Below are 23149 nucleotides of genomic sequence, written 5' to 3' on the forward strand. Positions count from 1 at the left end.
AGAATATTTATGTTTTTTTTTTTTTTAGCCCCAGAAACAAGTGCAGAAAAACCTATGATGGATGGAGACTGGGGGTAGGTATTTTTTCCCTTTAGAAATTAAGGAATGCATTATTTTTATACATTTCCCAAAATAAAATTGAAAATTGCAATATCCTCCTGGGCAAGAAATGGGCTGTAAGAGTATGGAAATGTGGAATTTCTTCACTTTAAACATCTGAAAACTAAGGCTCCATTCTGAACTCATGAAACTTCCTTTGCCAATATATATATAGAGAGACAATTCCAGAAGGACACTCATATTACGTGTTTTATAGACCAAAATTTGGAAAGAATCATTGTCTGGGAGTACTTCTTCATTTTGATGAAGAAAAGGCATAGCTCATCGCTCATTTAAAAGGTAGGAATTTCACTGATGCTAAAGTTAAATGACATCACTGTCCCACAATGTTTCTAATAAGAACTAAATGATCTTCTGAAGATAACTATAGCTTAAAGAAGTGGGCTATCATGAAGCCAGCAAAATGACTGTTTAATAGTCCTTTTAAATAACAATTAACACTTTTTTTCCTTTCAACAAAGACCTGAAGGATTCTGTTGATTTTTGCAGCATTTTACAGGTTTTTCAGCAAGACTTTCAGTTTGCTGAAGGTGTAATGTACAAAGCTTTTTCTTTCTCCTTCATGTCTTGTGGTACTCAAATAGGATACAATATACACCGATTTACCATAAAATCCCATAACTCTTCAGGAGCAAGAGCACATTCTCATTGAGCTTTGTGTTACCAGTGTTGGTATCTTCAGTGTTACATAGATACAGTTTTTTTATAGTTTTTCTTTTTTGTTCTATCTTTCTCTTTCTTTTTTTTTTTTTTTTTTCTTTTTTCCTTTTTTTTTTTTTTTTTGTTTGTCTTTTTAATGATGAACAGCAAACATGTGTTCTCCTGATCCCAATAGTCAAAAAGTAAATGATGGTTGCTGCCAGACAATCTACTATTCTGGTCCATATCCACAGCTGGTATAAATCAGCATAGCTCCCTTGAAGTCAGTGGAACTTACTGATTTATAGCAGCTGAAGAGTTGGTCCAAAGGCAGGCCTTTGCTTGTCTCTCAAGCTGATGTTCCTATAGGGACCAGCAGAAATATAGGTCAGATGATTCATCCTAGAATTATGAGAGCAACAGCAGAAATCACAGGAAAAAAAATAAAAAATTAAGTCACTTTTACCTTAATTTCCATACTCCATCACCTTTACTCTCATCAGCTTCCCATCAAGTAAACACTCTCTCAGTTAGCCCATCAGATCCTTCTCTCTCCACACAAACAGAACCCATTCTGCTCTTCTTTCCAGCATCTTATCTTGCTTTAACCTCCCAGGTCTTAAGGCACAGGTGGAAAAACTGAACAGCTGTACAATTGACCAAAAATAGGGAGAGAAAAGGACATTTCTTTAAAATTCCCTGTTCATTTTTTTTTTTCTTTTAATTATTATTCCTAGCTATCTTTAAAATGTCATTGCTATTTGAAAATATCTGACTTCTTATTTATAACTTATATAAACTAAAGTACAGAGATTGAGTAGCATATGAGCAGATGTGGTTCAGTTTTCTTTCTTTGTCCAAGAATTGACAATGTATCTGCTGAGCAGGGGACTGAAGAAGCAGAAAAATAAATTGTTTTCTCATCTCAAATATTCTAAAAACACTTTTCCTCTGTTCTCTGGGGATGCCATTCAAGCCGTGGCTGTCTTACAACTCTAGGGACAACATTCCATATTGGGAAAAGTTGCACAACAGCTTTTGGTTCGAGTGAGAACATCATTGACGTGCTCTCAACCTCTTACTTAAAGATGTCTGGAGGGCTTCCACTAATGGTTATTTTTCAAGACAGAATTGAAGATTAAACCCAAAGATTTATTTTATTTTTATTTTTAAGGGGGGAAAATAACAACCGGGAGGGGGGAAGGAAGATTTAATTTTGTTGAGAAGATAAATATCTGAAAGTTAATACTCTTTGGCCCTAAATAGTTCAGTTCAAACATTCCACAAGAATATTTTATGAAAACTGTTAACTTTTCTCAGGTCCTAATTTTTCTCAGGAAGAGGCAGTTCACACTGTCTGTACAATCTCCTCTGCTTGATTTGAGGGGGAGTGTGGCAAATTGCAGTAAATGCATTAAGACCTGAGGGACAGACATATCAAGGACAAGTGAATCATAAGGTGATGTGGCGACATTCCCAAATTTAAATGATTTGTATTTTGAACAGAATATTTCATTTTCATGTATATATATTTCTTTTTTTCTTTTTGTTCATAAGTCTTTTTATTTATTTATTTATTTATTCTGTGGGAAATTTCTTGATGAGCTCTGCTCTCTTTGAAGAAGATCCCAGTCCATTTCTCAGGAGAAACTTATCATATCTTGACGATCAAGACAATCTCAGAAAATTCACAGCTAGCCCAGCCTCTTATGTAGGACTCCATGGCAACTTTAAAACAGCTTTTTGGCACTGAGATTTGCCACTAACATCTGTTGTGATCATGACTGAAAAATTGAAAAGCACATTCCACCCCTCTTCCCTTCAAAACCTATTAATAGGAAGAGGAATATTTGGTCTTTTTTTTTTTTTTTTTTTTTTTTTTTTTTTTTTTGTCTTTTTGTCTTCCAGCTGCTGGGACTCTTGGGATCCCTCATGGAAGAGATAAATCGGCTATTTAGGACAGGATTAGTTGCATTGATCTGGCTGTTTACAGAAGGATTTGCAGGGCATTGGAGTGTCTTTAATTTATGGAATTGATCCAAAACACCCTTCCAGCAGTGGTTTGCCAGGCCTACAGGTACTTAAAACTCACAACACCTCCCTATTTTGCCTTATCATTGTATATTTAAATGCATTCATACATGCAGAAATCACAAAGATTAAGCTATTGCCTTTCATCTACACTACACTGTGACGAAGAAACAAAGCAAAAAGATACCTTGAGGTGTGAGAAATAGTGTAATTGGTGAGGGTATCTGGGTAATTGATAGGCTTATATGAATAAACAAACCAAAAGCTAGGATGGCAAGTACCATGGGTCTAGAAGAACACGCAGACAGGGTAATGAATGAAAATCCAAATAATTAATTGGGAATTCTTTGCATTACCAAAAATGTCCCCTCAAAAAAAGAACTGACAATTTACAATAGGTGGCAAATGATGCTCCAACAGTTTTGATTTTGACAGAAGTGCAAAATGCTTTTTTTTTTTTATTTTTTTATTTTTTTTCCTGAGCAGTGTTGAGCCATCTATATCGTGAATATACTTTATATTGAATATATGCAAAACATATTCAGGTAATCTTTGTATGACTGTAAGACTACTGAATTTTACAAGCTTTGTCTGTGAATCAGACTGTGGTGTTTTTTCAGCCACCTTTCTGGGTCTTCCTTACCAATCTCCCTAATATGCTTTTCATTGAGAACAGCTGAAGGGGAAAAAAAACCCACAAAACAAACAAACAAGCAAAAACCAACAAATGTCAAACAAACAAATAAAATCCAACCTAACAAGCCATGGCTGATGTGTGGAATTCAGAAAAGAAAGTGGAATATGACCTTCCTTGTTAATATAGCTTCTTCAGCTTCTTCTTATCTTGCAGAGGTGGAGGTGACAAGATCCCGTGCTGCTGTTGAACTGCTGCTGACATCTTAGTTGTCTGATATTTTCCAGTGCCTTTTTTTTTATTTTTTATTTTTTTTTTTTGGTTCAGGATTAAGACCTGGTAGCTTTTTCACATGTGTAAAACACACTTGTGAGCTTAAGCTGGTGCCTGCTCAGATGCTCTTCTGGTGGTTGTGTGCTCCAAGGGCACAAGCTAACTTGCATTGCTGTTCTGCTGCTTTGAATTAGAAGAGTGCAGAATTTCCTGGGGTTGTGCTGTCTTCTGCAAGGACAATCAAGAAATCTGTATTGGAAACATGGTGAAGTTACTCCCTGGTGTTTCCTTGGATAGAAAACTCTTACTTTCCTCCAGCCATGATTGAATTCACTGTAGAAATAAATGCAACAAAAACCTTTTACAGAATCACAGAGTGGTTGAGGTTGGAACATCTGCAGATCATCTAGTCCAACCTCCCTGCTCAAACCAGGTCCCTTAGAGGGCATTAATGTGTCCAGATGGCTCCTGAGAAGGAGACCCCACAGCCTTTCCGGGCAACCTGTCCCCATGCTCTGTTACCCTCCCAGGAAAGAAGTGCCCCAGTGCCCCCTCATGTTTAGCTGTGCTTCAGTTTGTGCTCATTGCCTCTTGTTCTATCCCTGGTCACCACTTAAATGCAAGTAGCTGGCATCGTTTGAGATGCATCACTCTACAGTGGCCTCTCAAAGAGGGTGTGGGTGTCCTGTAGTTCAGTAAGTCACAAGGGATGGGATTAATTTGCTTACAGCTTACATAGGGGTTCAGCCTTTTCTGGTATCTACTCTGTCATCTGAGATGTGTATGGGACTGGCAGGTGTACAGTTTGGTGAAAACCCCATGGGAGACAAATGTCACCTGCAATGGCAGTTGAAGGCTGGGTGGGATCAGCTGGTGCATCTCTGTTTTATCTCCAAACAAACCCAGGGACCAAATGTAGGTTTTTAGCATAGGGAAGCTGAACCACTCCCCTGGCTGCACTGAGTTTTAGGAGATCAATAGGTTGATAAATTAATGTCAGAAAATCCTTCCCCAGGTGACCATGAAAACACGTGGATCAGGACTGTTGGAGTCTATCAGGGTGGGGACTTGGCTGTGGTGAAGAGAGCTGGCAGGACTACAGTTCAGCAGAGGACACAGCCAGGGCTCTGCACAGCTTCTCGTGGAGACATCCTTTCTCTATGACCAGCTCTACAGAGGGGACCAGAATCAAGTTCCCTGGAATGTGACAGGCTGCAGGGGAAAATACCATTCTCCAGGCTGTCCCTGAAACACCAAACCACCAAAACACCTCTCCAGCTTGCTCCCGAGGGCTCGTGTCAATAGTCAATGTGCCTGGAAGTGTACTCCGTGGTATTCAGACCCAAAGAGCAACCCTTCCTCAGACTCCCTGGTGTTCTCCAAATGTTCTTGGTGAAGCTGTGGTGGAGACAACAACTTCATGGGGTGGCAACGTTCTGTGTAGTACTCATGTCACATGCTAAAAAGCTGCTTGTGTGCTGCCAGTAATGGAAGTGCCATGATTTGTGAGCTGCTGGGCAGGATAAAGCCCATGTGCTCCTCCAGCAGAGCCATCCAGAGAACCAAGGTGTGAAGGAGGGCAGGCATTGGGGGGGTCAAGCTGACTGTGGTGTTGGGACAGGCAGGTCTCAAAGGGGCCTGAGTGGTAGATTACCAGGATAACATAGCAATTTGGTAAAGGAGAGACATTTATGATTCAACTCATATTTACTTGAAAGACCAGCAGAGAGCCCCATTTCAAATGATTTGCATTTTGGAAGGCAGTTGTCTTGTTTGAGGAGGGAGAAAAAAAATCTGCACAATATAGAAGTGATGTGAAATGAATTCTCTGAGAGCGATATTCTGATTTAGAAAAATGACATAAACAAACACCGATCTGAAAACTGTTAACTCCAGCTGGCTCTGAAAGGGTTATTTAAGTAAGGCTGGGGTTAGGAAAGCTTTGAATGAATACCCTTATCTTAGTTATTTTAATGGGAATTTGGCATTCAAGTCCCTAAAATAGTTTGGAAAATCTCAGCCATGAGGCTATACTTACAGATACCCAGTGTTATTTTTCCCAGACTGTGTGTGCATGTGTGTGTGCATATCCCTGCTTGTTACATGCATTTTGCTATAAGCAATACTGATTCTTTGCACCTTGCCTGGAAAAGACCATTGTGTGATCTGGGACATGAACTCTCCCCTGCAGCTGTTATGATGATGGTTGACCTCCCATATTGCTCCATCCTGATACCTAAATATAAGCCAGGGCTTGCCTTTTGATGGACCACGGCACAAAAGCCAGGGGTGCCATCCAGCCTTAAAAAGAGTGATAGTCTGCAGCAGGTGAGCTGAGAAGGCGTCAGCACAGCCCTGGGGAGGCCAAAACCCATCACTGGGAACGGGACCGCAACCCAACCTCCCCCTTGCACACGTACACGTGTGCAAACGCACACCAAAAATACTTGAGCCAGTGCCAGCCTCAGCCCTAAAATCCCCCAACTCTTTCCATTTAAGTGCTAATTCATTACAATGCCCTATCGGATGGCTCTAAAATAGCTGGGTAAATGTCTTGTCCTTTTATAGCAGGGGCCCTATTGTAAGCTCTGGCATGTGACAGGTCTGAGAGCGATACAATGTGTGACTGCAGGAGACTGGACAGAGATAAAGACCTGTGTGCACTGGTGATTTATCCTGCAGCAGCCACCACTTTCCTGTCTGTCTCCTTCTCTCCCTTCCTAAAGCAGCCCACGAGCAAGCCAGCATGCCCCCAAAGAAGCCTGAACCTAAGAAGGCTGAACCTAAGAAGGAAGAGCCCAAACCAGCACCTAAACCGGCAGAACCAGAACCCAAAAAAGAAGTTGAATTTAACCCAGCTTCTATCAAAGTATGTATCTTTTAACCTGGTAGGGGAGGAAGCAGCCAGGGCTGGTGGGGCTTGGGTTGGTAGTGATGCTGGTGGTGCATTCAGTGCTGTGAGATGACATTCACCCAAAGTAGTGCTTGGTTTTGGGCAGAAGGTGAACAGTAAAGGTGATTGCCACAGGTAGAGAAGGAGTTGGAGCAAATTCACCGAGGGCTCTGCTAAACGGAGAGCCCAAAAGCTGAATTTTGTTTGTTGTGAGGATGTCCAGACCTGTTTGTCCCTTCTAATACACAAAGTAGAAAATTTAATTACTTGCAAGTTTTGACGGCCTTAATGGGGAACCTAACGTTCATCTGCTGGGAATATTATGGGTAGGTGCCAAGAAAATTTGACTGTACTCAGGGCTGGCCATTGGTTAGCCACTGGCCAAGGCCACTTGGAGCGGGCTCAGAACATTCTCTGGATTCATTGCTGCCTTCCTGCAGTCCTTCGCTTTGGTAGACATCACCAACTTGAGGCTTCCTCAGTGTTTGTGTGTGTGTGTATGTGTTTTGGAAGTCAGAGAAACTCGAGTAAAATAACAGATTTCCCAAATGATCTGTTGTTTGCAGGGTCTGTCCCAAGGATTCCCCCAAAGGACATGAACCTTCTCCTTCTCCCCCTCTTTTAGTGCAGTCTGTACTGGAAAGAGCCACTGCTGATCTCAGCAGGGCTTCCAGAACTCTTGCTAACATGTAGTGGCAAGATTATGTTTGCAAGGGCGTTTCTGAAACAGGTTTTTGACAGTATTTAGGCCACTACTTTAGTCCGTGGAAATCAGTCTCTGGGCTGCCTGTCTAACATCACTTTGCCTTTTCAGTGACTTACCCCTTTGACAGGGAACAGCCAAAATGTAGGAAACTTCCCAGGTTTTGAAGTTGTGAATTAGGTAATTCCATTGAAATGAGGCTGGAGAGCTGTTTCCCTTTCAGCTGTTTTTAACCATAATAATTGTCTCTTCAACAGGTAAGTCAGAGACACTTTTTTTGTGTGTGTCAAAAAAGAGGTTTCCCTCAAAGAATGACAAGGAAAAAATGTAGCATATTCTTGTGAAAATAACCATGAAATGGACCATCGAAAAATGACATCTTGATTTATAACAATGAAATAAGCAAATAAAGGTCTAAAAATAACTAGTTCCCCATTGCTTCTTGTGCACCACACACATTCACAGAGAACATCAGAAACCCCTGTGCATATCTTTAGGAATGGCTTTCCCATACTATTTGCACAGTAAATACCATGTGGCAGATAGACGCTGTGAAGCACGGTAAGATTTCTTTGCAAAGCAAAAGAAATCCTTAAAGTTGGAGAAATTAAGGGGAGCTCTGCAGCATCTCACAGGTTTCTTTCTCATGCCTGGTGATGTCTGCGTGTAAATCATAAGGACCTTGCAAACCTTTCAGTTTAAATATTTATAAATATTTAAGTAAAAACCAGAAAGAAGAAGTCTCACTACCAGGAATTCAGTTTTGGGCAAGTTTTTGGAGTCTTGGCATCAGCATCTGTGGGCTGTGAGCAGGACTTTCACTATGACCTTGGAAAAATTGTACATGGTGGTATGCAGATCTTTGTTACTGTCCCTGTACTTAACATTCCTGCACTGTAAAAGGAGGAGGGGGCAACTGCAATAACTTCTCTTAAAGGACATTGACACCTTCAGCTGGAATACCATGACTTTATGGCAATATTCACATAGGATACTATGACGCTGTGGTATGAAGGGCAGCTAAGTCCAGTAAAGAGTTGAGCTGTAATAAATTAAAAAAAAAAAAAAAAAAGGAATAAAAAAGATCACACACAAAAAATAGATATTCATCTTTGTAGTCACAGCAATTTAAAAATCATCAAATACATTTTCATCCAAATAGGATTTGAAATCAATCCACGTCTGTGTTTTTTTTTTTTTAAAAAAAAATACTACTCATTCTACAGTTATCCATCCAAATTATTATTTTTCCCTCCAGTACAATTTGAAACTATGGACTCTCTTAATGGTTTCTAAAGCACTAAAAAATATGTATAGATTTTCTAAAAAATAAGTAAATCCAGTGCTCCCTTGATAATATCTCTTCATCTTTGTGGAGAGTATGCTATTACCTAGAATATACATACTCAGACCAGGGAACACATTAGCAGATTCATGGTCTGGGGTTGGGGTATTTTTTTCCCCAAAACTCATAGCAAGGGGAGATGATATTCTCTAAAGAAATTTTCATGGGAATTTTCAATTATTTTTTTTTTTTTCATCAAAAATGCTTTTGTTAAAATTGAAGCTTTTTGCTCACTGGGGCTGGGTCTGGCAAATACACTGCTTCCTGTTCCATAAACCTAGCTCTGGTGGAGCTCAGGCCATCTGGTGTAGATCAGAATACCTCCCTAGATCATTGTACAATATTTGAAAAAAAAAAAAAAAGAATTAATGAGATTTGAAGTTCTCCAAATATCCCATTTCTGCATTCCAGAGTGAAACCAGTTCAAGTCAATCTATCACTAAAAAACATAAAGAGAAACAAACTTATGTCAAAAGTGATCAAAATCTGTGTTTTGATGCAAAGGTCTCAATTATCAATATTCGTTCTCAGACACTATTTTGCAATTTTATTTTTGGAGTTTTAAACTTTTTTTTTTTTTTTTAATTGATTTTAGAGACTAAAAAGTCTCAAAACTATAATATTTCCATGGAAGTGTTAAATAATTCTCATTTAATTTTACCTCACTTTTGCAATATGCTGTCATGACAACGGTCCATCGGCCTGATTTTGCACTCCAGAATCATATAAGATTCTCTCATCTTTTCTTTTGGTGTTTCTTGGTCAAGATTAGGGTCTGTATGGGGATCTGAATTAACCTAGATGTGGGGTACCTTTAAGTAAGTAGAATTATTCTAAAGTTTTATTGTAAAGATTTTAACTTAACATCTCCATAGGACTTGATTAAATACTTACAATTTTTTTAATAGATGGGATGTGATTAAATGTTGCTCGAAACTCACAGAAAAGTGGATTTATTTGTTTGTTTATTTGTTTGTTTGGTTTTCCATTTGTTTGTTTTTCTGTAAGAGTTTGGCTGAATTTGTGGGAATGCTTTTTTTAAGAAAGTGTTTAACTAGAACAGCCTCTGAGCTTCACTTTGGAGAACAGATTGTCCTTGGGAGATTATGTAGCAAGAGGATTGTCGTTTCCATATAGGTATCCTTCATTCCCAACTGAAAGCTGTCTAGGGGGGCACATGTTGCCAGAACTAAATTCTTCTCTCCTGAAAACAATTAGGCTAACACAAAACTGGAAAAATCTTTTAACGCAATGAACACAAAAAATGGGAAAGACCATTGCAAAGTAGGTCATTGACCCTAAATGTCATCTATAACCAGCAGAGAAAAACTCTCTAAAGGCTTGTTGTTTGCCTTCATGCTCAGCACCTATATAGGTATGGATTGGATCAGCTTCAGGAGATGGTGATCCATTAAAGAAGGGGATGAAACAGGTAGCTGGGTGCCAACATTTCAGCAACCAAAGTTAGCTGAGGTGAAATGTTCCCAAAGTTCTGGGTACAAAAAGGTCACACAGAGACAGCTGGCCTGTGTGAGAATCTGGAAGGAGCACGGCTTGCTATATAGAGTTAACCTTAATAGCCACGTTGTCCTGTGCCATTACTTGATATGCTTATTGTAGCAGCATGCAGTAATATGGGTGCCTGGGGAAAAAACAGTCAGAGCTTATTTTTGTGGAGCATTGGTCTTGGAGCCTTGTGAAACCTGGTCCCTTCGAGAAGCTCTGCAGGCTTCCGAACATCTGCAGGGACAGTCAAAAATAAAAGTGTCTTTTTCTGCAAGAAAAAATGTAAGGGCATCTGGGATGGGAGCAACCAGAAGGGAAATAAGCAGGCAAATGGCATTTCAACAACAAATGCCCTCTAGGTGGGATTGTCAGAACAGTTTGTGTACATGGCTGAAGAATCTGTTTGGGGCTAAAGTGACTGCAAGGACTATATTCCAGAGTAAGTATGAACATAGGAAAAATTTATGAGTTAGCATTGAACATATGTGTGAGAAGGGCTTAGAGATGGGGGGAATTAAAAAGCAAGAGTTACTTTGTGTCTAAAAAGGATTTAGTTTGTGGGGTAAATATGTTGTATTGATGTGCAAGAGAAAGAAAACAAATGACTCTCTTTAAAATGTGGCTGTATTAAAGAAATTCAGTTTATGGGAGTAATATCTGAATTACTGAATATCTGAATGTGACTACGGTGAAGGCAGCGCTGCATGTGACACCTTTGTGTTTGTGGGGAGGCACGCCTATGAGGCACAGGTTTTGTAGGCATGTTTTTGGGGCATTTGTGTGTGCAATCAGCAGTTGTGATGCACATGCCCTGATTTTCTGAATTTATATAGTTTAAGAGTGGTTTTGAGTGTAGCTCTGGAGGAAGAAGGATTTTTTGTGTGTAAATAAGCATCCCCAACTTCTGTATGAGGCTCAGCAACAGGTAAACTCATGGCTGACTGGTGGCAGGAGTGCAGGGTGCTTTGTAACACAGATCCTTGGAAAGCATGATACAACAGGGCTTGCACTGGAAAGGGGAGGCCTTTTCTTGCTAGAAAATAAATAAATAAAAAAAAATATATATTGTGCCCAAGGTAAGACAGGCATGATTAAAATTTTAGCATATTGATGAACCTCTTCCCTCTGCTGTCCCTGAGCCACCCGTGTAGCACAGCAATCACTGTGGGGCCCATTTCTCATAGTCTTTGAGGAAATGATGCTCTGAGACATAATGAAGGCATCCAACTAATAAGGACACGTCTGATTCAGAAGAAAATCTGCCTGGATATCCCACATAGCGTACCTGTACCATGTCCAGACTGTAAGGTGAAATAATGTTATGTTGTAGTAAGACACAGGGAAGATGCAGTCTTGGTCACTTTGAAACCTTTCAGGATGTCTGAAGATCGCATTGGGAATTTGGACACGTTTTTCTGGAGAAAGAAGTAGGAACTCTGTCCATGTGCATGCCTGAGCCTCCAAGATCAGGCATCGAGTCAGCTGTACGTGGCCTCCACATGGGCTCTACCTCCCAACACCCTCTCATCTTTCTCGCTCTCCAACCTATTTTTCCCCTCGGTTTCATTCCTTACAGGTGTTACATATTCCCATTGTCATCACCACTGTTATTATTGGCCTGCAGTGCATCTCAGTAGAACTACTTTTAGAGAGCAATTTCCCTCCTGTGCTCGCATATTTGAAGGTTTCTGAAGTGGGCAGACACCTGCCAGGCTAAACTTAGCCCATGCTGGGCCTCTTTCTCTCCCAGTGGTTTCTTCTGAGCCTTTCAAGCACAGAGAAATTTGAGCAGTGAGCTTTGAGGAGGCCCCAGGCCAAAATGAATGAAAGTTCAGCAAAGACAAAAGACCCCATTGCAAACTCCTGGGAGTCAGTGGGAAGTTTTTACTTTCGATTTTTTATGGGATTTTCCTCTGACTCACCGTTCTTGCTGTGGACCAGTGCTCTGGCAAGGTGTGAGAACTTTTGCAAGTTTATTGTGATTTATTTTTAATTTAGTGTGCTGCAAATGCCTCCTAGGCATGTGCTCTAAAATTGCATTGATCTGGCAGATATCTTCAGACACAGAGAGACAAACTCCTTTTCAGCATAACAATAACACAAACTCCCCTAACTCTAGAATAATATTTCACATGCCACTTATTGTAAATAACAGATATTTTTCTTAGGATAGAATGAGTCTTTATTTGAAAATTGAAGTCAAGTCTGACTTCTAGTGAGGAAATCTGGACTTTTAGCATAGATGAGATATCTCTCAGCTGGTTATAGTGAAGAAAAAAGAGCTCCAGCCTGAAAGCTTTGGCTGCATAAGTTTGAGTTACTATCTTAAACACAGGAGCTTAATAAACAATTCATGTAAGTGCAGAGAGTCACTGGAAAATGTGATTGAGTCGTTAAAAATTTTCCATGACTAACTAACAGGTACCCTCATTTCCCTCTTGCACAAGAACATTAATGAACCAAAGTGCCCAGATATCTTTGTGATGGGCACAAGAATGAGAAAAGAATAAATTCTACTCAACTCTACTCAAACCCCAGCTGGGCAGGGTGTTCCGTCCTGCTCAGCCTATACCAAATGGAAATATGAGGGTGAGTGAGGAAGGCCAAAGGTTCTGACATGACCTTTTAGCATTTAATGTCACTGAGTGTATCTAGTTATATAGCTATCTACTTTAGTTATATAGTTAGCTAATTTATAGAGCTTAAGATTATTTAATGATCTGATTTGACATTCTGTATTCTGATTTTGATCTGGATGTGCTCTACTGAGCCCAAAGATTTTGGTTAGGGGAAAGCATTTTGAGTCCAATAAGAAAGAAAGTTTAAAAAGGTGCATTCTTCTGCCATATTTTAGGCATCTACAAGTTAAATATACAAGACGGAGCTAGTTTCTTCAGGCTCCCATTAAAGAGAAAGAGACATTTACAGAAGTTCATTAATTTCACCCTAAAATTAGCATTTTAGGTAGATCAAATAAGGTGGTGGTAAAGAGGGCCCATAGAAGGGTAGGGACACTTGAGTCATGTTTGGGTGGCAGCTAAGGAGTCCTGCCATCTCATATTTGTGCCCTGCCTCAAGAGAGCTGCAAACTTTTGGGCTCATCACTAGCCCACTGACAGACATGGGCTGTGCCAGTCACAAACCGGTAAAACTGTGTGGCATCTATAACACCATATAGCTCAGCAGATTTGGTTTTCTGCAGGTTTGGGAACTTTTCCATTGTATAGACTTTGGCTGCTGAATGTTCGCTGTTCTACCCGAGTCTCTGCTCCAAAAGAAATGATGGACCAACTCCAAAATACTGTCTCTGGGCTGCCCAGGAAAGAATGAGATCCTCAGGATCCTGAACTCTCTTTACCATGTCTGAAAGAAAATCCCACATCCTCCCAATCTATCATCCCTATGAAGCTGTGGGGAATCCAATTTCAGTACCAGTGGTTCTTCCTAGGAAAGATCTGAGCTGGGGACTTCAGCTCACATTGGACAGCAGTTCCTGCAGGTGGGAACTGGAAGGGGATCATCCTCCTGGAGGGGTTTCCTCTGCTCTGGGACAGCTGAGGTCCATGGCATGGGACTTTCCCTCTATAAATGACACTTTCTCCCATTCTGCCTTGTTCCTGCTGCATAGCAGGAGGTTCAGAGGTGTGCCATTGGTGATGCACGAGGAGCTGAAGCTCAGCCAGAGGTTGCTGTCAGGACTGTCAGCAGCCTTTGTTCCCTCTCCAGAACCTCCTTAGCTGTGAGGGTCTGTTGGATGCAGCTACTTCAAGCCTTTTCTCAAGAGTCAGTGGCTGAGACACCCTGCCGTGTACACAAAACCAGGTGCTGTTCATGCTTATAATGCTCCAGTAGCAATTTCTTTAAGCTCTCCTGGATGGACCCCAGTGATAAGCATAGTTAAAATGCCATGCTGCCATAGCACACTTCTAAAGACAGCTCTGCTCTTTTATTCTCTCCTTTATTTATCACAGTCTGTCACTCTGGAAGCATGGGACATTCCCAGCCAGACTTGCCATTGTGGGGCAGCTTTTAATATCACAGAGAGCACCTTTCTCCCTTCTGTCCCTCCCTTTGGAGCAGCTGGCCCAGGTTGACATGAATTTGGCAGCTTGCTTTGCAGAAGTGCAGCATTGCCTGAAAGGCAAACGGGGTATTTCAACATTAGGAAACAATTTGTGGCCTTGACCTGGTGAAATGTTGCATTGGATGGCAGGATGGGGGATGACTCAAGTCCCTGTGGCTGGGGGCATCCCCAGAGAACAGGGTGCAGAACTGTGCAATGGCAGGTTTTGAAGGGCTGTGATGGGAAAACAAGGGAAAGGGAATCAGATCAGGTGGAAAAAGAGACTGTGAGATCGGCAAGTGGAGAGGGAAGGTGATCTGGAGGATAGAGCCTTGGTTCATCCTCCGTCTTTCTTGCAGACCATGGCAGATCATGGCTCACTCATCAAATATCTGCTTGTGCCTTGGTTCCCCTGGAGAGAAATGGAGGATGATAATCATATTTTGTCCCTTCTGGTTTTTCAGCCTGTAAACAGGAGATGTTCCTCACCAGCTGCTAGCAAAATGCTGTCTTGAACCAGAAGGGTGAAGAAATAGACATTGAGGAAGCATGCACTCGTATGCAGCAAAAGGGTTTCTTTGTGGTGTATTCCACTCATTCTTAAGGCCAAAACCAAACAGCTCTGGAAATTGAAGTTGCTTTCCAGATGGATTTTCTGGGCCAGTGAAAGTCTGGCTATCTCTGTGTATCTCTCTTGTTCGCAGAGCTGGGCGACGTTTCTCGTAAAAATGTTTTTCGGGGAGATTTGGCAAGTGCAGTTTGGTGACACTGGAGTGTTTTGCAAACACACACAGATTTTTGCAAAGGGTTTTCAAAAGAATATGAAAAGGATCAAGAAAATTACCAGTTTCAGCTTTTTTAGTTAATCCTCTGTTTAGATTCTTTTGATCTGAAGCAGCTACTAATTTTAGAGGGTTCTTTCCTTTGTATATATATAAAAAAATACCCAGAAATTTTTAATGGTTGAAATTACTACAATTTGGGCAAAAGGGAACATTTTGACCAATCTGGAATATTTTTTTCTCCCTCATTTCCAACTAAAACTGTCATCAAGTAAAACACAAAACCAAAAGCTGTTTTCATTCTTAATGAAAAATAATTTTTCCCTGAAAAATTGGAAATTGCTCAGTGGCACCCTAAAATACATAGTAGTATGATTTAAAAAAAAAAATAAAAATAATGATTCTGGGCAGTTTCCTCTTCCAAGTCTTTGTTGTGCAGCTGCCAAACAATAATTTTTCTGCAATGTCTGAAGTCTGTGGCAGAGAGACGTACAAATCCAAACCTGTAAACAGCTTGGCCTTATCTAAGGGATATTCAGATGAAAACCTGTCAAGTTTCATATACTCTTTTTAAAATTTGAAGTAACTCAGAGTTGCAGCATTAGTGAATCTCTGGGCCTTAACAGTAAAACGTGCAGCTTTCTGAGTTTGTATCTGGATCGCTGAGTGCCAGGAGCACAGTAGAATTTTTTGAACATGGCTTTTTTTTATCTCGTGAAAAGAAGATGATTTTTGTAGAGGGTGTTAACCACCAAAAACTAAAAGTAAGCTTTTCTGCAAACGTGGCTAGAGGTGTTTTTTTCTCACCTCCCTTCACATTTCCCCGTGTACCCTGCATGTTCCATTTCTCTCTGTCTGTGCTCTCCTCATGTCTGTGCGCCCCTGGTCTCCCTGCAGCATTCCCCAGCCTTTAGGCATGCAAATGCCCCTCAGAACTGCGCCAAGCCAAGAGCAGGTTTGAAAGGCTTTGCACTGCCCTCAGCAGGGTGGTTTAAATGCAGTTACTATTTTTCTGGGTCGTTTTGTCTTTTCAGTCATTATCTCAGACCAACTAGAACACGAGAGCTGTTTATTTCTAATTTGCCACCAAATGTACTTTGCAGCTTCTCGAAAGGATGGGTTGGGAGAATAATAAATAAGCCCTGTTTGGACAGCTTCTGGGGTTTTCAAGTGTTTCTGTAGCAGGTCCTGACCTAGAAAGCCCTCGTGGCAATGCATCCTGCCACAGAAATTTATCTTCTGAGATCTCAGCCAGGGTGTTTGTCTGTTTCTCCAGCACGTGGCGTGGATAAGGGCTCTGTGAGATTGTTTGCACAGTCTATAGCTGTGCAGGTCTTGTGCTCTGGGTGTTTGCCCACAGTGGGAAAAGGGGGAGAACCACCCTACCCAGCAGCCTGGCCATCATCCCTCCCAACGGTGCCTCCCAGCTTTGCCTTTTTCTCTCTGGTCCTTTTCCTCTCTCCAATCTGCCCCTGGATAGCAGGGAGTTATTAAAAGCACACTCTGGATACGGAGCAGCTCTGTAATAAGATCTGCATTTCTCACATAACTGCTAAACCTCAATCAATATGGTTTTAATCACCATTTGTGTAACGTGCAATAACTATTAAATTTAAATTAAATGCACAGCTCAGAGCATGGAGAAGGCCCTGGCCAAAGTGCTAACTTTTCCCAAGTTGCTGGAAAGCTGGACTGTAGAGACAGATTATTTATTTCTCTCGTAAACCAGCTAAATCTTAACTTGGAGAAGGGAGAAAAATGTTAAGAGTAGCTGGGGTGGAAGCAGGGAGGAGAGTAGCTCTTAACAAAAACTTTGGTTTTCTCTTAACTTTTGCGAGGATGTTAGCATTCAGGCAGCAGTGCCCAGGTGGACTTTGCTCTGGTGTCAGTGCTGATAGGATGGAAAACACCATTAGTGACCAAAAAAATATCATTCCCTGCAGGAAGTGAAGCCTCACAAGTCATGAGATGGGCTGAGGACATGACTAAGTGATGAGTAGCTGCCTTCCCTCCTGGTCCTGCACCCATCCCTTCCCAGGGGCAGGTTGGTGACTGCACTGTTCCCAAAGTGTCATGAAGTCCCTACCATGCTGGCCAAGGGCAACGAGTCTCTAAAGATGCCTACAAAGAGCCTTAGCCAAACACTCCTAGTGTGGGTGGCTGAAATGCAGCTCCCTGATTGAAGAGCCCTTAAAAATCATTGTGTATGCCCCAGCGGTGCCCCTGGGAGCAGTCACCTTGGATAGAGACCTATCCCTTCACTGCTACACTCCAGCAGCTAATGGAGATAGTGATAATTACAGCTCTGAGACGGATTTCTGTGAAGGGCTTGGAGGTGTTAGAAGAGTGCAGGTGATGCAAATACCTAAAAGCTGATACAGAGCTCTTCCCCATGGCAGCAGGACAAGGCAGTGTATCTACACTGATTTTGCATCAGAGGCATGCACTCGGTGCCTGATCTGGACTAGCCCAAAGTGGGGAGACCAATTAGCTCTACACAAAGCCCAGAAGCATAGGAAATTCTGCTTCTCCATGCACATGGCTTCAGCCCAAGCCAGCACCCACCTCGCTGAACAGGCAGTGGCACTTTGGGTCCCAAAGCACCCCAGCCCCCTCTAAAAGCTGTAGTGGCTCTGAATGGCTTCAAACTATGGAGCTTTCTGATGTCAGACTAATAGCAAGCTCCTCCACCTTCATCCTCTTTCCTCCCACAGCTCCTGGACTAGTTTGTTTGCTTAGACTTTGCTGTAAGGTTTCCAAATAGCAAAAGGATTGGTTAAAGCTCAGGTATTATTAAAAACAGCAATAACAAAGCAATGTCAAAGCATATTTCCTAACAATATTTCATTTTATATATATATGTATAAAATTATCATATGCTGGCAGTAGAAAGAAGTGGAAAGAAATATGGGAAAGGAAATAGATGTAATATTAGTAGAGGGGCAATGCCAATATAATCGCCAGCATTTTTTTTTACTCTTAAGCAAATTTCCTTCTTGAACTTAATTTCACATTACATTGTATGCATTCATCTTACATGGCATTGTTCCCTCCCCTGTCCTATCTGCAATCTGAATCCTAAAAAAAAAAAAAAACAGCCGGGGAGAAGAGGGACTCAACTAAATTTAAACTGAAAGCATCGTGCTGGGCTCAGGGTATGTGGTCAGCACGCAGCCCAGCTCCCTTTGATGAGATAGCTGCTTCCCAGAACCCCTGCCCTAGCCAGGGAATGGTGCATTATTGCCACTAATGATAAGGATATGGAAGGGTTTTGGTGGCTTTTGCTTGTGAATGCTGTTCCCATTATGGACTGATTCCCAGTGGAGGTCAATCAGCATAGACCCCTCCAGCCACCCACGTCCTGTGCTGATTTATCCCAGATCAATACCTGGGTTTTACTTTTTGAAAAATCTATGTTGGCTTCTACTGAGAGATTGGGCATTTTTATTTATTTATTTATTTACTTACTTTTTAAGCATAGCTGGAAAAAACACTTGCCAAGGGAGATCCTCGCCTCTGGATTTATGGTGGTCCCTTATAAATGATCATCCCTCACTTCTGTTTTTCTCTGGTGGCTCAGGAGTTAATGTATGCGTCTGGTTGTGAATGTGAGTTGTGCATACTTTACTTGCATGTGGTATGTATGTATATACATACATGCTATATGCATGTATGCATAAGCATATATACATGACAGAAATGAGGGTGTGCATATATATGCCTGTGTATATTCATATGTATGTATAAACTGATATGTACATATATGCAAACATATATGTAGAAGAGCAAATGTTTACATCCATTTATGCCCCTGTGCAATTCATATTCTTTATCCAAATGCCCATTCCACGTGTAAGCACAAACCATACCTGCAAGGTGCCTGCATGGCCAGTTTGGAGAACAGTGCCCCCTCTCTTGCCCTCCAACAGGTGTAGGAGAGCCATACCCCTGGGTCTGATCCATCCTGTGAAAGCTGTTTGCTCCAGCAAATTAATGCATCCAAAGCCCAGAATAGAAACAGAAACAATCCATCAATTGTGTTTTCTGGGAAGCAGCAGAACATCCCAGCCACTGGGCAGACGTGGGTGAAATATCTCCTGCGAGAAGCCTGTTCCTGTGAACAGCCTTAGAAAAACAAACTGGGTTATGAGCCACCCAGCCTTAACAAAACAGCACCGGGGAGCAAGGAGATAAAAACAGGCTCACCAAGAACCCAGCTATGGTTAAGAGCAGCCTGACAATAACCACTGAATGTTTGAGAAAAAAAAAAAAATGTTGGTAAGGAAAATAACTTTTCACTGTTTGTGGCTGGTGCTTGACTGGTAGGTAACAGTCATAGCCTGGCAAGGGGTAGAAGTGCTGTTTCTCTATGATTTAATGATTGCACAAAGAAACTACCCCAAATGGCCCCCCCATCTGTCTGTAAATTAAATGTCATTGTGTGCCATGCTGCTTGGTGACAGCACCTTATAAACACTGCCTCTTGAGCACAGGCTTGACTGCATCCAACGTCATCGCCTCCTCCACCAGGCAAGAGGTGGCTGCAATGGGTCCCAAAGGGCATCTGGGTCTGAGGCTGGGGAACCTTCACAGGTCTCATGGGTCTTGAGTGAAACTCTGCTGCAAAGCCCCAAGAAAACAGCCATGGGTCAGAGCACTTGTTAATGCAATCAGATCTTGGACCTTGACACTGCTGCAAGTGGACTAAAAAAAAAAAAAAAAAAACAAAACAAAACTTTTGAAACATCAGCTCCAATTGTGGTTGTAGGAAATTTCAGACTTGGCTTCTTTCTGTGTAAGTTAATAAACCTCTAAATCAAGCAAAGGACCCCAGCAGACTGCAGTGAATTGAAAAGAAAACAACTCGTGGTGATGAGAGGGAGAAGGGAAGGGTTTCTCCCTCTTCCTTTTTTCAATCAGAATTTCAAATTTTGATGGAAGGTCAGGCTTCAAAATTTCCATCCTCTTGACCAGCCCCCAGCTGGGGCTCAGCTTTTCAGACTGGAGCTCCCTGGCGATGCTGGGGTCGGGCAGGAACATCCAGTACGGCTGCGGTTGCACCGCGAGATCAGAGCACGCTATGATTTATATTTTTTTCATCTCACAATGAATAATGTCCTGTTTCAGAAAATAATTTAAAGAAAAAAAAAAAAAGAGCGAGAGAAAAACAACTCCCTCCACCCCCAGCATGAAACCAAGTGGATCCCACTGACAGATTAGTTTGCACTCATGGATTTGCTACGGGGAACTTTGGGCCCATTTGAAACTGGGGCTGAGTTACAGTGTGATTATTTTGGGAGCAGTATGCATGCTGCGCCTGCCAGCTTCGAGAAACAAAAGCTGAACTCTCCCCGCTGCCAGTGTGTTATCGCAATGAGTGTCTGGCAGAGGTGGCTTAATCCTATTTTTTTCAGGACAGTTTCAGGGCAAGGAGTGTGATGTTTTAAAAGGGTCCAGCTGCCGTTTGACTTTGCAGGAGCTGCAAGTATATGGGGATGGACTGCATTTGCTGGGAGCTGGAGGCTGGTGGCATCCCATCCCTGGGATGGCTTGGGGTGGTGACGGCTGCAGTGCCAATAACAGGGGAAAAAATGACACCTGGAGAGCTCAAGCAATGAGCTCTGGGGCTGAGCATTGTTTGCAACGTATTGCTGTATGAGCTGGAGCATTAGTACGAGCGTGGTATGGTGGTGTCAGGCTATGTCAAGGGAAACCTCAATATTTGCTACCCAAGACACCAAGGCTTTTCTGCATGTGCCACTGGGCTGCCAAAGCCTGCCAGACAAGACCTTGGAGGATGAAAAACATGGTAGATGGTTGTGGTGGCCAGTGCTGCTGGTGGAGGTACTTTGCCAAGGCTATTTATGTCTGAAGAGGAAGGGTTTCAGCTTCCACCTCCAAGCCCGACTCCTGGGCTTCCAGGAGACTTTGCATTGAAGGCGCCTTTCTGCTACTTCTTGCCCTAAACCCATCAAGATCCTTTCATTTAGGCCAGCAGAACGCCTCCCGTGGCCTCATCCACTACAAGCATGACTGGTGTGTCAATCAGCAATGCTGAGGGCTTACACAACCGTGTCATCTGAGAGGAAAACTGGTTCAGCAAAGGGTGCTTGTTTGCAGGCTTGGTGGGGGAATTAAAATATTAGAAGAAAACAGCTTGGATTTTCAGGAGGAGGTTTCAGTGACACAAGAAAAACCCACAAAAATTCTCATTTGGCAACTCGAAATGAGTTTGTTCAGCCTGAAAAGAATTGTTTTGGTAGGGCCTGGAGTAATCTAGTGAGGGGGACTGGGATTCAGTTTTACATGAAATATGCCACTTCAATGTAAAAATGCTTGAATTAAAAAAAGAAAAGGAAAAGAAAAACCTGCCAATATTTACAAGAGAAAAACATTTGATTTGGGAATGAAAGCCAAGGAAAAAGGCTTTTATCTTAAATTAATAAGAGTAATAATAATAATAATAATAATAATGCTTCCTTTTTTTTTTTTTTTCTCTCTCTCTCTCTTTTTTTTTTTTTTTTTTTTCTTACTTAAGCTGTTTACCAAACTAAATACAGAAGTTTTTGACTCTTCCTGGACATTTTTGCAACCTATTGTATCCACCAAATAAATTGTCTGTTGACTGCTTTTACTTGCCCTCTCTGAGACCTTCCATCTTAAGGTGCTTTTACTGTAAGGGGTACAAATGCAGTGCTGACCCAGAATTAAGTGTGGAATGGAGGAATCTACCTGTCTCCATGCCTGTTGGGTTGGGAGATGGGCCTATTTCCTCATTGCCAAGGAGGTTTGAGGGTCTGAAGCCCCCAGGAATTGTTGTAATGATGTCCACAAGCTGCATCCTTGGGACTTTTCTCTTCCCCATTAGAGACCCAACCCAAGAGCTACTGTCTACTGCAAGCAGACAGTGCAGGCAAAGTCTGACCTCTCTTACACCCCAAGCTCCCCTCCAGGATTTAACAGAGGGTATTTTTTAGCTTTTATAATTTCTTATACAGTTGAGAACATCTGAACAAACATCTGCTGGTGAGGCTGGTGAAGGGGGGGCTGCAGAGAAGGCGGGAGGCCAGCTGTCAGTAAATGGCTGGAGAATCCAAAACCGTGGAGCTACAGGGAGAACAGTCAGTCTACAAAATGTTTTATATTTCTGGTGTTGCCGGTTGCCAGAAGCTGTCTCTGTTCTCCAGAGCATCTGTGTCATTCTCTTGTTGAGGCTCTGGAATTTCCCCTTGTGCTCTGGAAAACTGTGGCAACGCATTCCCCATCCAAAAAAAAAAAAAAAGAAAAAAAAAGGAACTATCAGTTTATAGGCTGCTGCCAGATTTGGAAGAGAACGGTGGCTGGAAAGTGCCCTGTTCATTAAACCCAAAAAGGTATTTACAGGAAACAAAGAAATGAGGAGGATATGATGTCCTGAGAGGGGACTGTCACCCAGAGCTCTGGCTCAGGCAGAGGACACAGGGTATCAGCACCAAAGGGAAGGCTGCTCTGAGTCACTGCATGGGACAAAGCTGAACCCGTGCTCTGCAGACATATCAGGCTGTGGTTCCTCACTCAGCAGGGATTCAGAGCACCACACTCTGGCAGAGTAGATTTAGAGTGAGCTATAGAAGTTCAGGGTTGTGTTGTAATTCCTTCCTCATGGAGGAGCCACGTGGGTTCCCCAAATTGACCTCTCAGCATGGCTGCACTGCTGATCTCTCGTCTCTCCGTAATCCTTCAGCCTCGCATCACTTTTAGTGTCATGCACTTACCTCATCTTCCCTTCTCCAACTCTGTAACAGCTCTGAACATCTCATGGAGTGACTCCGAGACCCAAACCAGTGTTTCCTAATCCCAAACCAGACACTGCTCCTCACACAAGGCCTCTATATACACTTCCAGAGGTAATAAAAAGCCATGGCAGACCTCATCCAGATTTATTTCAGGCTGAAATAGGGACCTTGAAGCCATAAAGTCTGCTGAAGATATAGTAGCAAAAGTTGTGGTATAACGCTCTATTTTTTCAGCTCTTAGGAAACCCAGATAAAAGAAAGATTCGAGGTAACCATATTCTGTCAGATAAAAGTGTGTCCTGGAGACAAATGTGGTTTTGCACTTCCTTATGTGGCATCATCCTCTGCATGACCTTGATTAAGACTTTCACTCATTTTTCCTGAT

General features: G+C 42.0%; 1 protein-coding gene across 1 annotated transcript in view; it reads left to right on the forward strand.

Moving 5' to 3' along the window:
- Window positions 1-6389: 6389 nt before the first annotated feature.
- The window catches only part of MYL3 (myosin light chain 3), a 35489-nt gene continuing 18729 nt past the window's right edge, over window positions 6390-23149 (forward strand). The window contains exon 1 of the mRNA XM_084510857.1: window positions 6390-6566. Within this exon, the coding sequence (XP_084366983.1) occupies window positions 6444-6566 (123 nt within the window). The 5' untranslated portion in view covers window positions 6390-6443. The remainder of the gene's footprint in view (window positions 6567-23149) is intronic.

Source organism: Aythya ferina, assembly GCF_964211825.1.
Source record: "Aythya ferina genome assembly, chromosome: 2".
In the NCBI taxonomy this organism is placed as follows: domain Eukaryota; kingdom Metazoa; phylum Chordata; class Aves; order Anseriformes; family Anatidae; genus Aythya; species Aythya ferina.